Source organism: Myotis yumanensis, unplaced genomic scaffold (assembly GCF_028538775.1).
Source record: "Myotis yumanensis isolate MYYU_CA2020_CCGP unplaced genomic scaffold, mMyoYum1.0.hap1 SCAF_3, whole genome shotgun sequence".
Classification (NCBI taxonomy): Eukaryota; Metazoa; Chordata; class Mammalia; order Chiroptera; family Vespertilionidae; genus Myotis; species Myotis yumanensis.
This window is the reverse complement of record NW_027223754.1, coordinates 62,363,969-62,378,870: the sequence shown is the minus strand read 5'-3', so window position 1 is coordinate 62,378,870 and position 14,902 is coordinate 62,363,969. Positions and strand designations below refer to the sequence as shown.

The 14,902-nt window shown below is 38.5% G+C and overlaps 1 protein-coding gene across 4 annotated transcripts in view; it reads left to right on the top strand.

Annotated features, from left to right (window-relative positions):
- Positions 1-14,902, top strand: part of PIBF1 (progesterone immunomodulatory binding factor 1) — a 220,522-nt gene that overhangs the window by 61,095 nt on the left and 144,525 nt on the right. For 3 of the 4 annotated variants that reach the window (XM_070408951.1, XM_070408952.1, XM_070408954.1), the window contains exon 10: positions 10,846-10,944. The exons of the other annotated variant lie outside the window; for it this stretch is intronic. In XM_070408951.1, coding sequence (XP_070265052.1) covers positions 10,846-10,944 — 99 coding nt within the window. The remainder of the gene's footprint in view (positions 1-10,845; positions 10,945-14,902) is intronic. 4 annotated transcript variants of the gene reach the window in all.

The following is a 14,902-nucleotide window of genomic DNA, read 5'->3' as shown; positions in this document are numbered from 1 at the left end:
CTAATGAATATTGTGAGATAATAAAGTAAGGGGAGATAAATTCAGCTGATTATTTAAGTTTTTCCAGAAAGCAAAACTACCTTTACCTAAGATAGTCTCATTGTTGTAAACACAGAACTATTCTCATAGCGATGCTGTAAAAAGGGTAATGATGAATTTGTTAGAGGTATTCATTATGTTCTTGATGCTGCACAGAATATGGAAATTCACATTGCTCTACGATTATTTGTAAGGGGGAGAAGCAGTAAGGAAAAGGAGATAGAAAATATGCTTTTAAGTATAATTGGTATTGCTTTAGTGATTTTTATTTTCCACCATTTCAATAAAAACCATCTTGATCACAATTTATCATTGTACTCAAAAGAAACTTTAGTGGTATAAGCATGAAATTTGTGTAGAATCTGGGAGTGATATTAAACACCTTTGATTCATAAATCTCAGTTTATTTACAAAGGTTAGTTGAGTATAAGTAATTACAATAGGTGAATTGGAACTCTAGTGTATAGAGGCTCCATTCATCATTTAAAAAATATATGTTCTCATTAGTGCTTACACAAACTTCTTTCATTCATGTCTTACCAGATACCTTTATAATTTTTAATGGAAAACTTAAGAATATTGTACTTTGTCTTTTCAGTTAAACTGTTCTGAAAGTATAACTCTTTCAATATCTTAAGTTGTCAAATAATTGTAAATCAAACTTTGTTGGCTGTCTTTTATTGTTAACTGTATTATTTTATAAGTGATTACCACATATGTTTACTCCTTAATTAATAATATTTTATTATTTCAAGATTTATAGGGTGTTCCAGATATGAAGCAAGTTGAGTGCAGGTTATGTAAGAACTTGGAATTAACTGTATTGTATAGTTCATAGAGAGTAGTCGGGGGAGGGGGGCTGGTAAAGTAGGAAAGGGTCATATTTTAATATATTTTTATTTTTATTGATTTCAGAGAGGAAGAGAGAGATACAAACATCACTGATGAGAGAGAATCATTGATTGACTGCCTCCTGCACACCCCACATTGGGGATTGAGCCTACAACCTGGGCATGTGCCCTGACTGGGAATTGAACCGTGACCTCTTGGTTCATAGGTTGAAGCTCAACCACTGAGCCACGCTGTCTGGGCAAGGATTTGATTTTTTAAAGGCCCTATTGTCAGTTGGGGATTTGGGGAGGTGTTATAGATATTTTTTTAATTGTGGTTTTAATGTGGGGTAGATTATAGATGAAAAGGGAATGAGGCAAGGTTAGAAGACAATTGGATAGATTAAGTGAAGATGAGAAATAGAAAAGAGAAGAGCTGAATTTAAAGAAAAGGTGGTAGAATTGGGAAGACCTAGAGATTGACAGGAAGTATACATCAGGAACAACTCCCACTTCTCTAATCTCTGAGACATGGATGATCAGGCATGGCCATTAACTCAAGGCTACAGACAAGATTTAGAAAGGAAGATAACAATTAATTTCTGATCTTTTACAGTTTGGCAGCTATGACCAAGTCCAAAAGTACTTGTCTAACATTACATAGTTTATTACTGGAAACTTTTCTCCACTATGCCCTAGACATTACTCCCCTAAGTTCTCAGAGTACCAGCAGCCTTCCCTGTTTTTCCCAGGTAGAACTCTTACAAATATCATTTTCTTTTTATACAATAAGAAATCTTGGGAGGCATTGCCCTAATTATTATTCTCTAAATAAATACCTTTACATTTTTTTAGGTTTTCATATTTAGATAGCATACTAGCAATAACTACTATTTAGTACCCAATGAATATCTATTGTGCATCGTGTTGTACTCAATATTTAACATACATGTAGAAAGGATTAAATGGGACACTTTATGAGGTTGTAGGTATTAGCATCCCCATTTTATAAATGAGGAAACTGAAAAAGTGTGATTTGCCTATGATTACAGACTTTTTACTTGGCTAAACTATATACATCTCATTCTACAATGCAATGCAGTCTCCCATTTTACTAGTCAAGGCTATGAAAACTGACAAAAAATTTCTTATCAAAACTGTAATTAATTTTGGTGGTAATTATTTAGAATTCCTGAGAAAGGTCTCTTAAGAGAGTTTACAAACTATCCTTTTCACTTGAGGGCTGAGTGTGGATCATCAGAACTTTATAAAAGTATTTATAAAATTTTGAAAATTAGTGAAAAGGCCTTTATTTTTGTATAAAATGGTATAATTTTTTGATAGGACTTAGCTCTCTGACCATGCTCTTCTAAGGCCCAGACTCTCTACTTGTAACTAGAGCCGTCCCCTCTCTCCTGCTCAAGGACACAACTCCAGCAGTCCTCTCCTTTGTCTTCTATATGGGCAGTTTTCCCCTTTCTACCTTATAATTTCAACTATGTACAAACATGTTATTTCTTCATCGTTAAAAAGCCTTTTTTTATTTCCATTTTTACCTCCAGTCACTGCCCCATTTCTTTGCTCCTCTTTGTAGCCAAATTCCTGCAAAAAGTTTTATATATTCACTCTTTACTACCACTCCCCATTTTTAAAAATTTTCTATCAAGCTTTTGCCCCACTGCCACTCCCATACCTCTCCAACAAAGCTGTTCTTATAAGCACCCAGAGACCTTCATGTTGCCAAAAATCTAATTGTCAGGTTCTCAGTTCTCATCTTACTTGACCTATCAGCAATATTTAATACAGTTGATCGCTTCCTACTCCTGAAAACACATATCTCCTTGGCATCTTTTGCAGCCCCTTTATCTTATTTCCACGTGTGTATCTAATAAGTATCTTAAATTTAATATGTCCATAAGCAAACTTCTGTCCATCCAGCCCTGCTCTGCCATCCGTCTGACCAGCTCACTTATAACCTCTCTAGTGTATGTCATCTTAAAAACAAAAGCATCAGATATGGAAATGAGCAGTTTCATATTTCATTCAGGAAGAAAAATCTGAAGGTAGAAGTGACTAATTAAAATGTCTTTCCTATAAATAATCTCATATAAGCAGCCTGTTTCAATTCTTTTTTGTTCCAACTGGAAAAACCTCATTTTTATTAACCAAAAATATTTTACCTGTACATGAAGGCAGGAGAAGAATGGGTAACTTAGTTGTGCTGGCTGAGTTCTTCTGACAACCATGTTTTTTTCACTATTATTCTTGGTAAATTTCAAATTCTGAGGCATTTGTGATTATTTATTCAAGCTAAGACATACTCTTTCTTGGCATTGCCAAACTCTGATTTGTTCCTGTTAGAATTTCAGTGGTTCCTAAAGTTTTTTTCAGTCTTCTGACACTTTTCTTACCATTTTTTCAGTGTAAATTTAGATTTGGCATATTGGCACCTTGAAATTTATTCTCTAGTAGGAAAGAAAATGCATTCCATCCTGTACAGAAGTCTGGTGTATGTGTCATACTGAGGTTTTCGGGCTCTGGTTTTAACATACTTCTGGATAAACTTAGATGTATGAAGTCATCTCTGCATAAATATACTAGATTACATATGAAACACATAGATTTTATTGCAATATTAAAATCCTCTTTTAGAGAAATAATTATAACATTCTTGTTTGAATGTTATAATTTGAGTGACGCTATCTCTCAGTTGTTTATCCAAGAAAGTTCTGGTTTATGCCTGTTTCTTTGGCATTATTATTAAGAGCACCCTCTTTTACTCTAAAAAATGCTTCAAATTGAAAAATAAATTATTTGGACACTAGTTATAATACTAGCATATTCGCCTTTCTTTTGCATTTTACATAAGATTGATAAGTTTTCCTTTCCCTTTTCTGTCATCTCTCCTCACAGTCCACCTCCCACACACAAATATAGGATGGGTGGGAGAGATAAGTATGTGTATGGCAGGTGGAGTTTTTAGGAAACAACATGAAAGAATCATGAAAAACAGTTTTAGAACTAAATGGTATCTTTCTAAAGGCATTTTTAAGGCTGAAATATTTGAATTTTTGTATTTTAAAACATTTGATATAATGTTAACCAATTGACCAACTCCCAACATCTTTCTTCATTATTATAATTATACTTAATTATATATGTATATATACATTTGATTACATACATAGATTATATATATTGATTATATAATTACTTTGATTACATATAATATATACGTTTAGTTTGGACCTTTCAAACTTTAGCTTCTATAGCTCATACATGACACAGATAGTTTCTATCAATTTTTCAACTTTGTCTTTTGAAAAACATTTGAATTCTTGATATTCTTTAACTGTATTTTGTTATATTTGCTAATTCATTTTACATTTAAAAATAGATAACTTATTAGTTATATAGCAGTTATGGTTTTATCTATGGCCAGAATACAGTCCATCATTTAACATCTATCTGTGCTATGAGATGATCATAGCATATAAATCTCATAATGGCAGAATTTCCCAAGGAGAAAACTTCTGTGAAACAAAGGAAATGTTAGTATGATGAAGAGCATAACTCTAGAACCAGACAGTTTGGGTTCACATTTGGGTTCCATAGCTTACTTCTGTGTGGACCAGAGGCAAATACGTACTTAACTGCTCTGTATTTCAGTCTTTTCCTTTGTAAAATGGAGGTAATGACACAACCTACACTTTGTGGGGTTGTTGTGAAGTTTAAATTATAACATTATCATAACATATAATATACACTGAGTGGCCAGATTATTATGACCACCCCATCAGTACTTCATCGACACTTCCAAAATACTGAATATTGAAAAATTCCTAAGCAAATACTCTCAAGGTTTTATTATTATTGTTATTTGCATAACTAATTCACTTCATTGTACTGATGGGGTGGTCATAATAATCTGGCCGATCATAATAATCCAGCCACTCAGTGTATTATTACAAAGAGTTATTATATGTAAAGTACCTAGAATAGCTCCTAGAACATGGTAAGCACTGTATGTTTATTATTACTACTAGAGACCCGGTGCACGAAATTCGTGCATGGGGGGAGGATTTCCCTTAGCCCAGCCTGCACCCTCTCCAATCTGGGACCCCTCGAGGGATGTCCGACTGTCCGTTTAGGCCTGATCCTGGTGGGATCAGGCCTAAACGGACAGTCGGACATCCCTCACAATCCAGGACTGCTGGCTCCCAACCGCTCACCTGCCTGATTGCCCCTAACCATTCTGCCTGCCAGCCTGATCACCCCCTAACTACCCTCCCTGCTGGCCTGGTCACCCCTAACTGCCCTCCCCTGCAGGCCTGGTCCCTCCCAACTTCCTCCCCTTCCAGCCATCTTGTGGAGCCATCTTGTGTGTTGGAGTGATGGTCAATTTGCATATTACCTCTTTATTATATAGGATTATTATCAGTAGAAAAGTAGTTCAGCTTACCTCTCTCAGGCATGATTTGAAACATTAAAGTCAATTGATAATATTAAAGAAAGTATCTCAGTATCAGAGGTGGGGAACCTTTTTTCTACCAAGGGCCATTTGTTTATTTATAACATCATTCTAGGATCATACAAAATTATCAACTTAAAAATTAGCCTGTTTTCCCAGTTGTTGTGGTTCAGTGTTTGAACATCAACATATGAACCAGGAGGTCTCAGTTTGATTCCCAGTCAGGGCACATGCCCGAGTTGTGGCTCGATCTCCAGTGGCGGGTGTGCAGGAGGCAGCCAATCCATGAGCCAGATTCTCATCATTGATGTTTCTATCTCACTGCCTCCCCCTTCCTCTCTGAAATCAATAAAAATATATATTAAAAAATTAGCCTGCTATGTTTGGCCAGACATTTAATTAACTCACCCCTAATGCTTTGGCAGGGCCAGACCAAATTATTTCATGAGCCTTATACAGCCTGAGCTCTATATGTTAAAAGGAATTATGTCACTTCTTATTGGTATATGCAGGTTGTGGGCAGGGCTATTGAAGGTGCAGAGCCTGATTAGTAGGAGAATGGGTTTACACAGAGATCTTACCTGCAATCATTTAAGGGGGACTTAGTGGTAGAAGCTTCAGCTTTTAGCACTTTCATTCATTTCAGTTTTCTTTTTTTGAATTATCTTTACTTATTTGTCCTTCTGTTTCCAATTTACATGTCTTCCCTTAATTCACTTACCTCTCTTCCTCCAATGAAAAATAATCATCTCCTCCTCTTTTTTTGCCATAGGATGTTATTTATACCTTTATATAGCACAAGTTCTAGGTGGCTGGTTGATATAGATTGTGGTATGGTGAGGGCTCTAGGGCCCTCTGTATCTCCTCTTGTAAGCCCTACTGTTAGTTTAGTCTGGGTTTTATTTCGTTCCCTGTGGCTTGCTTTTATTTTTAATGCCCATTATTGCAGGAAAGGTAATATAGCTAGGGACTGAAGCTTCTATACCTACCAGCTAAGCATTCATGAGTAATCAGTACTGTAAATGTGATCTACTGGAATTTTGCTACTGAAATAACTTATAGAATAATGAGACTATTTGAAAAATGAAAATTACAATCAATTTGTGATGATTTACTGACTAAAATGTATAGATCATCTAGGAATGAAAAATATATAAATGTCTAATACACTTTGAGAATTTTATTCTGTCTATAAAAGTACATTTTCGTGTTTCAGTTAGATAATAGAATATGTTTGAAGGTCATTGCGATCCGGATGATATCAGCCAATGATATGCCATTTTATGATAACTACTTTAAATACTTATTTTCTTTTTAATGAGAGTTATCTGTACTCCAGTTCCTTTTAAATTATTTTATTTCTGCCTCATAAACTGTTTGTTTGATGAATCTCTGTTGTTTGACATGTTTTAAATTTTAAATTCATTGAATGTTTTGCACCATGCAAAAGATGACATTGAGTACTGGCACAGCACATATGACCACTATGAATTTCTAACCGTTATTAGATAGATTTATTCAAATTGTGTGGGTTTTCATGACTCCCTACTGACATTCTCTACGAATAATAAAAACCAAATTTTAATATCCGGCCAGTTCTTTGTGGGAGATAGGGTGATATGATGTAAAAAAAATACTCACTTGAGAACCAAGATGGCGGCGCAAGGTACAGACCTGTGCGTGCTGCCTCCCACAACAACATTGAAACTACCAACTATAAGACAAACAGCTGTCATTCAGAACCATGGGGAAGCTGGTCCAGTGGAAGCTCTACAACTGGAAGGAAAGAAAGAAGAGCATTGAGACTGAGTAGGATGTACAGAGGTGCCAAGAACAGAGGTACGGAGTCGCGCGCCAGGCGGGCTGCAACTGGATGCACGGTTTTTTTCAATCAGAAGGGGCTATAAACTCTCGAATCCACTGAGCTTGTTTGGGGTGGGATTCTGAGGTCCCAGACCCTACGGGGAGAGGCAGAACGGCCTTGCAGCGGGTCGGAGAGCGAGGGTGGCTTTCTCGTGGAGCTGCTCGCCGGCACTCGGGACGCGGAGTCGCGGAGAGGCGAGGAGTCGCGGAGACGCCATTGCTCTTCACTCTGCCCTGGTGATTCCCGGAGACCCCGCCCTACTCAATTTACATCCCCGCCCAAGCTGTGCCAGTGGCACAAAAGGAACCACCTGCGCTCTTGCAGCCTAACCCAACAAACTGTAGATTTCAACTCCTCGCATACATAAGGGACACACTCAAGAAGCAGAATCAGGTTCGGAGGAAGCTGGAGCCGGACCCGGCTGGGCCGGAGACATGGAACCGCTGTACCAGCAAACGCACAAGCAGGTCCACCAGATCCAGTCTCACATGGGACGCTGGGAGACAGCAGACAAGCAGTCTTGGCACTTAGTAGAAAACAAAATCCAAGCAAGTATACCAGATATTCAGCCACCAAGAACGCCTGGATATTTTGTCCAGCAAGGAGCCGCCCAACAAAAAACAATGCCAAACTTCGTCTTGACCAGTTAAAGTATGATGTCCAGCACCTGCAGACTGCTCTCAGAAACTTCCAGCATCGGCGATATGCAAGGGAGCAGCAGGAGAGACAGCGAGAGGAGCTTCTGACTCACACCTTCACCCCCAACGTGGGATGCGGTGCTCCCTGCGAGGCTGCGATGGCCCCTGCGAGGCTGAGATGGCCCCTGTGAGGCGAGGTTGAGACGAACCCTGTGAGGCTGCTACGGCCCCTTTGAGGCTGAGACAGCCCCTGTGAGGCTGGGACGGCCCCTGAGAGGCTGAGACGGCCCCTGTGAGGCTGAGACGGCCCCTGTGAGGCTGAGACGGCCCCTGAGAGGTTGTGACGGCCCCTATGAGGTTGCGACGGCCCCTATGAGGCTGAGACGGCCCCTGTGAGGCTGGGACGGCCCTTGAGAGGCCGCGACGGCCCCTGTGAGGTTGCGACGGCCCCTGTGAGGCTGAGACGGCCCCTGAGAGGCTGAAACGGCCCCTGAGAGGTTGCGACAGCCCCTGTGAGGTTGCGACAGCCCCTGTGAGGCTGAGACGGCCCCTGAGAGGCTGCGACAGCCCCTGTGAGGTTGCGACAGCCCCTGTGAGGCTGAGACGGCCCCTGAGAGGCTGAAACGGCCCCTGAGAGGCCGCGACAGCCCCTGTGAGGTTGCGACGGCCCCTGTGAGGCTGAGACGGCCCCTGAGAGGCTGCGCCGGCCCCTGGGAAGCCGAGAAAAATACCACATGATCTCACTCATTTATGGATAATAAAGACCATTATAAACTGATGAACAAAAATAGATACAGAGGCAGAGCAGCATTGAACAGACTGTCAAACTACAGTGGGAAGCCTGGGGAGGGTTGGGGGTGGGGTAAGTGATCAACCAAAGGACTTGTATGCATGCATATAAGAATAACCAATGGACACAAGACACTGGGGGGTAGGGGAGGCTGTGGAAATGTCAAGGGGGGGAATAAAGGAGACATAGGTAATACTCTTTGTAATACTTTAAGAAATAAAACAAAATTAAATTTAAAAAAATACTCACTTTATGGCAAGACATAGCCAGGCTCAAATCTTGGCTTTAACACTTGGACCGTGTGATGGGGCTAGGTGCTTTAACTCTCTAAATTTCAGGTTACTCAGCTATAAAATAGGTTAGAAAACACAATATAAGGGATTTTTAAGGATTAAGTGAACAAAATCGTTTATGTTACACTCTATCTTTATTTCAAGATTTTTGAAAAAAATTGACTCTGAAAGAAGGTTACTGTTGGTATTTTTATTTTTGATCCAAAATTCTGTAATAAAAACTAAAAGCAAGATTGGATGTTTAAAGGCTCATGTCTGACTGTATCATCTCCTAATTACTCACTGTTGTAAACTTCTACTTTTGTTTTTTGGGTTTTTTTTAAATATATTTTATTGATTTTTTTACAGAGAGGAAGGGAGAGGGATAGGGAGTTAGAAACATCGATGAGAGAGAAAACATCAATCAGCTGCCTCCTGCACACCCCTTCCTGGGGATGTGCCCGCAACCAAGGTATATGCCCTTGACCGGAATTGAACCTGGGACCGTTTATTCAGCAGGCTAATGCGCTATCCACTGAGCCAAACCGGTTAGGGCGTAACCTTCTACTTTTGGACATTTCCCTCAATTATCACTAAATGTATCTTTCTATCAACTTCAATATCAATTACAGTACTATCATCAATACTGCCAGTGGATGTTTTAGTATATGTGCTTCCGAAGCGAGCACACCAGTGGATGTTTTATCTAATATTCTGGCCCAGTGGTTTTCAACTTTTTCCATCTCATGGTACACATAAACTAATTACTAAAATTCTGTGGCATCTAAAAAAATACATTTTTTTGCCAATCTGACCAAAAAAAATAGGTATAATTTTGATTCATTCATACCAGACAGCTATTGTTGTGTTGGCTGTTTCCTTTTTTAAAAATATATGTTTTTATTGATTTCAGAGAGGAAGGGAGAGGGAGAGAGAAATAGAAGCATCAATGATGAGAGAGAATCACATCGGCTGCCTCATGCATGCCCCCCACGCAACCTGGGCATGTGCCTTAACCAGCAATTGGACCATGACCTCCTGGTTCATAGGTCGATCCTCAATCAGTGAGCCACACCAGCAGGGTGGCTGTTGTCATTTTTTATTTGACAATCTAAGGGAAAAGAGGGCAGTGCCCCTGACTGTATAGTCAGGTATTACATGTTTAAAAATTCTTGTAGCAAAAATTCTGGTTGAAAATTGATGCTCTGACCTCAGACATCCTTGAGCCCTACATGAATATTGACCTTCATCTCAGCTCCACTTCATTTAGCTACTCCAGTGGTCACAGCTAAAATTCTGTCACTGGAAGTTCTATTCTATCTCCAAATCACCATTCTCCAACAACAATCTCTAGTCTTCCATCTTGCTTGTACAACTACTTTCACTTTAATCTGTTTGTCACCTCATCAGTATTTCATGTCCTTTGTCCCTTCTGCTTTCGCCTAATCTATCAGCTCCCCTATGTTCCATGAGATCCCAAGGTCTATCATCACTTCAGTTGTTCTCTTGCTCATATCCCAAACTTCATTTCCATTTTGATTCTGTGACCTCTATATTATGTCTTTTACTTAAAATATTTTATAGAATATTTATTAACATCTCAAAACCTCAGTTGTCTCATATAAGTAATTATACCTGCCTCATTACATTATGGTATTAAACAAGTTACTGTCTAATCTACCTTCAACCCATGTGGAGAAAAGTTGTGAAGAAAGATAACATGACATTTAAAGATAGACCATGTTTGCATCTACACTGCTGCTGCCAGACCAGGAAATAAACCAGACCAGGAAAATTTAGATAATATACAGTTTGGTTTGCCATCCTTTAGGGGCTCCTTAAGATTGTCAGATTGTCCAGCTCCACAGAAGCTCATTTATGAATCTTTAAAAGATGGATACTTAGGAATTTAGAATAACTGAATGTATGTTTAAATTTTAGAAATCTCCGAGAAGCAAGGGATAATGCTTTGGCTGAAAAGGACCGAGCAGTGATGGCTGAAAAGGATGCTTTAGAAAAACATAATCAGCTCTTAGACAGGTAAGCATCCTGAAAATAGAAATATTAAAACTCTTCAATTTTGTTCTTGCTATTTTTCTCTTAGAAAGTACATTTTTAATAAAGTATGATTTTCATTTCAATTGAAATATAATATACATGTAAACATTATTTTTGTAATGTATAACTTTTTCATATGTTAAAACAAGACACAGAGTAATTCAGTCACCCTAGAGAGTTTCCTAATACCTTTTTGTCCATCTCAATCACTATTCCTCAAGAAACAAACACTGATTTCTATCTTCCTGGACTAATGGAATCCGGCAGTATGTACTCTTTTGTGTCTAGCCTTTCACTCAGCCTTTTATGTTTCATTCATTTGTTTTGTTATCAGTAGTTCATTCCTTACTATTGCTGAGTATGAATATACCACAGTTTGTGTATTCACTCACCTGTTGATGGACATTTAGGTTGTTTCAAGTTTGGAGCTATCATGAATAAAGCTGCTGTGAACATTTTTTATACACTTCTTTTTGTGGGCATATGTTTTTATTTCTCTTGGATAAATACCTAGGAGCGGACTTGCTAATGATAGAGTAGATGAATGTTTTACTGTAAGAGAAGCTGCCAAAGTTAATTCCAAAGTAGCTGTACCATTGTACACCCCCCAATTCATTTTTTAAAAATCTTTTTTAAAATTGTTTCTTTATTTTATTTTTAAAATATTTTTATTCATTTCAGAGAGGAAGAGAGAGGGAGAGAGAGATAGAAACATCAGTGATGAGAGAGAATCATTGATCGGCTGCCTCCTACACCGCCCCCTATTATGGATCGAGTCCAACACCCAGGAACATGCCCTGACCAGAATCAAACCGTGACCTCCTGGTTTATAGGTAGATGCTTAACCACTGAGCCACGCCAGCTGGGCATTTTTTTTTTAATCTTTATGTTCTGATTCATGTGTAGGAGGGAGGAGAAGAGAGAATCTTTCATTTATCACTAGTGAAGGATATTTAGTAGCCTTGCTAGTGGTCGGCAAACTCATTAGTCAACAGAGCCAAATATCAACAGTACAACGATTGAAATTTCTTTTGAGAGCCAAATTTTTTAAACTTAAACTCTATAGGTAGGTACATTATTATTAACTTAATTAGGGTACTCCTAAGCTAGCCTTTGATAAAAACGTCCTCAATCTGAGGGGTCGACCTCAGCGAACGTACCCCCACTTCTTCTAACACCACGTCTTCAAAATAGACTTGCCCAGGCCAAAAACCGACTTCTGCGCATGGGCCACGAAGTTTGAATCGCACTGTACGTGTGCGCCCGCAAGTGGTATTTTGTGGAAGAGCCACACTCAAGGGGCCAAAGAGCCGCATGTGGCTCGTGAGCTGCGGTTTGCCAACCACTGGCCTAGCTAAAAAGAAAATCACTAATGAATGTTAGGTAATCACTGAACACAGAATTGTCAATGGTTTGACTATATGTAAACAGTGCTTAACCTTTTCATAAAGCTTTTTATTTGGAAATAACCTCAGACAAAAAGTTGCTAAGATAGTACAGGGTGGGAATGGCCGGGGGTGGGGGGCCAATCAGGGGAAAAGGAAACATGTAATACTTTAAACAATTTTAAAAAAAAAGATAGTACAAAAAGTTTCCATTATCTTTCACATACCAATAAACTTTGAAAATAAGCTGAATGGATCTTTTAATTATTAAATGTACACTTGCAGTTTTATTTGTGGTTTAGCAATACATCAAACTAAAAATTGGGGGCAAGTCTTCATATAATTAACCTACCTTTAATTCTTTAGAATGTCAAAATCTTTTACAATGACTCAAATTGTTATACTTGTGAATATACATCAGTTTTATAAACTTGACCCATAGAGGAATTTTAATAAACATAAGGTTGAACAAATCTTTCCTATAATGTGAAAGTATGTCTAATTCCAAAGATCTTAATATGAAACAAATTTATAAATCAACTGTTTTTGTTATAGTGCTATTACAACCTATCTTTAAACTATGTTTTAATATGTATAATCCTTCTATTTATAAATCATTTTGATTTCCACTAAAGATTTACTTGGCTTTTTTGTTGATGTTTTTTGAATGTGATAAATTTAGTAATGGCTCTAGAATAATATTTATGAACAAACTGAAAGAAATTGTAAGGTTTTAGCTAGTAAACCAAGCAGGATTTCATAACTTGCTAGTTTTGGTATGTTTTTATGCATTTGGAGAGAAGAGAATAGTAAACCAATCCTCAGAATGAGCTACTTTATATTTATACTAACCTCTGTATCTTCTAAACTCTTGATATCTAAAATTCTTCTTGTCCTACTTCTCCAAAGACAGGTATTTATCCTAAAGGCCATGGTATATTTTAATACCTAAAAATATCTTCTGAATTATGATAATTCAATTATTTAATGTTTATAAAGCACATAGAACAGTATCTTGCACCTAAGTAGTACTATAGAAATATATTTTTTAATATTTTTATTGATTTCAAGGATGAAAGGAGAGGGAGAGATAGAAACATCAATGATGAGAGAAAATCGTTGATTGGCTGCCTTCCGCATTCCCCACACTAGGTATCCAGCCTGCAACCCAGGCATGTGCCCCAACCAGGAATCAAACTGTGACCTCCTGGTTCATAGGTCGACTCTCAACCACTGAGCCATACTGGCCGGGCTAGAAATCTTTGCTAATAATTATAGAAATGTCAACTATTTTTTTATTAAATTTTACTAACTGAATTTTTGCTATTCAAAAGTTGATATATTTCCAAATCATATTCTACTAGAATCCTATATAATAAAGGGCTAATATGCAAATGACCAAACAGCAAAACGACCGGTCGCTATGACTCACACTGACCACCAGGGGGCAGACGCTCAACGCAGGACCTGCCCCCTAGTGGTCAGTGCGCTCCCACAAGGGAGCACCGCTCAGCCAGAAGCCAGGCTCACAGCTGGCCAGCGCAGCGGCAGTGGTAGGAGCCTCTCCTACCTCCACAGCAGTACTAAGGATGTCCGACTGCCGGCTTAGGCCCGCTCTCCGTGGGAAGCAGGCCTCAGCCATCAGTCGGACATCTCCTGAGGGCTCCCGGACTGTGAGAGAACACAGGCCTGGCTGAGGGACACCCCCCCCCCAAGTGCACGAATTTTGTGCACCAGGCCCCTAGTATTGAATAAAGTGGCACAGCTCATTTTTAAATTGACAGAATAAAAGGAACTTTATTCTTTTTTAAATATATTTTTATTGATTTCAGAGAGGAACAGAGGGAGAGAGAGACAGAAACATCAATGATGAGAGAGAATCATTGACCGGCTGCCTCCTACACACCCTCTACTGGGGATCAAGCTCACAACCCAAGCATGTGCCCTGACTGGGAATCGAACCCAGGACCTCTTGATCCACAGGACTGCTCTCAATCCACTGAGCCACACTAGCTGGGCAGGAACTTTATTCTGAATTCCTTGAAGTTATAGTAAAAACCTTGCTTATTCAGAGCCTGATTTTCAACCAGCCTTAAATACTTATGATAGGTTTAAGTCAAGACAAATAGGAGAAAAAGAAGGTGTTTCTAGACACACTAGAGATAACCTATGAGCAGCAAATAGCATCCATGCTCACACCTGTAAAGGACATTATAGGACCAAACATTTATTGAGCGACTGAATGAGAGTAATATCTGGGAATCTAAAACTCAGAATAAATGTGGGCTTTAACAGAACAGCTAAAAGTACTTTCCTGTTTTTTTTAGCTATAATATCGACAATCCCGCTACTTTAAGTCTATAATATTGCTAGATGATTTCAAAAAAGTAAGATGCTAGATGTCTCCACAATTTAATTCATCCTTAATTAATCTATAAATTCAATAAAATTCATGTCAAAAATTTCAAATTTTACTGAAACTTGAAAACTGACTAAAATTCTTTTTCAGAATTGCTATGGCTATTCTTGTGCATATAGTACCTTCACTCTTCCAT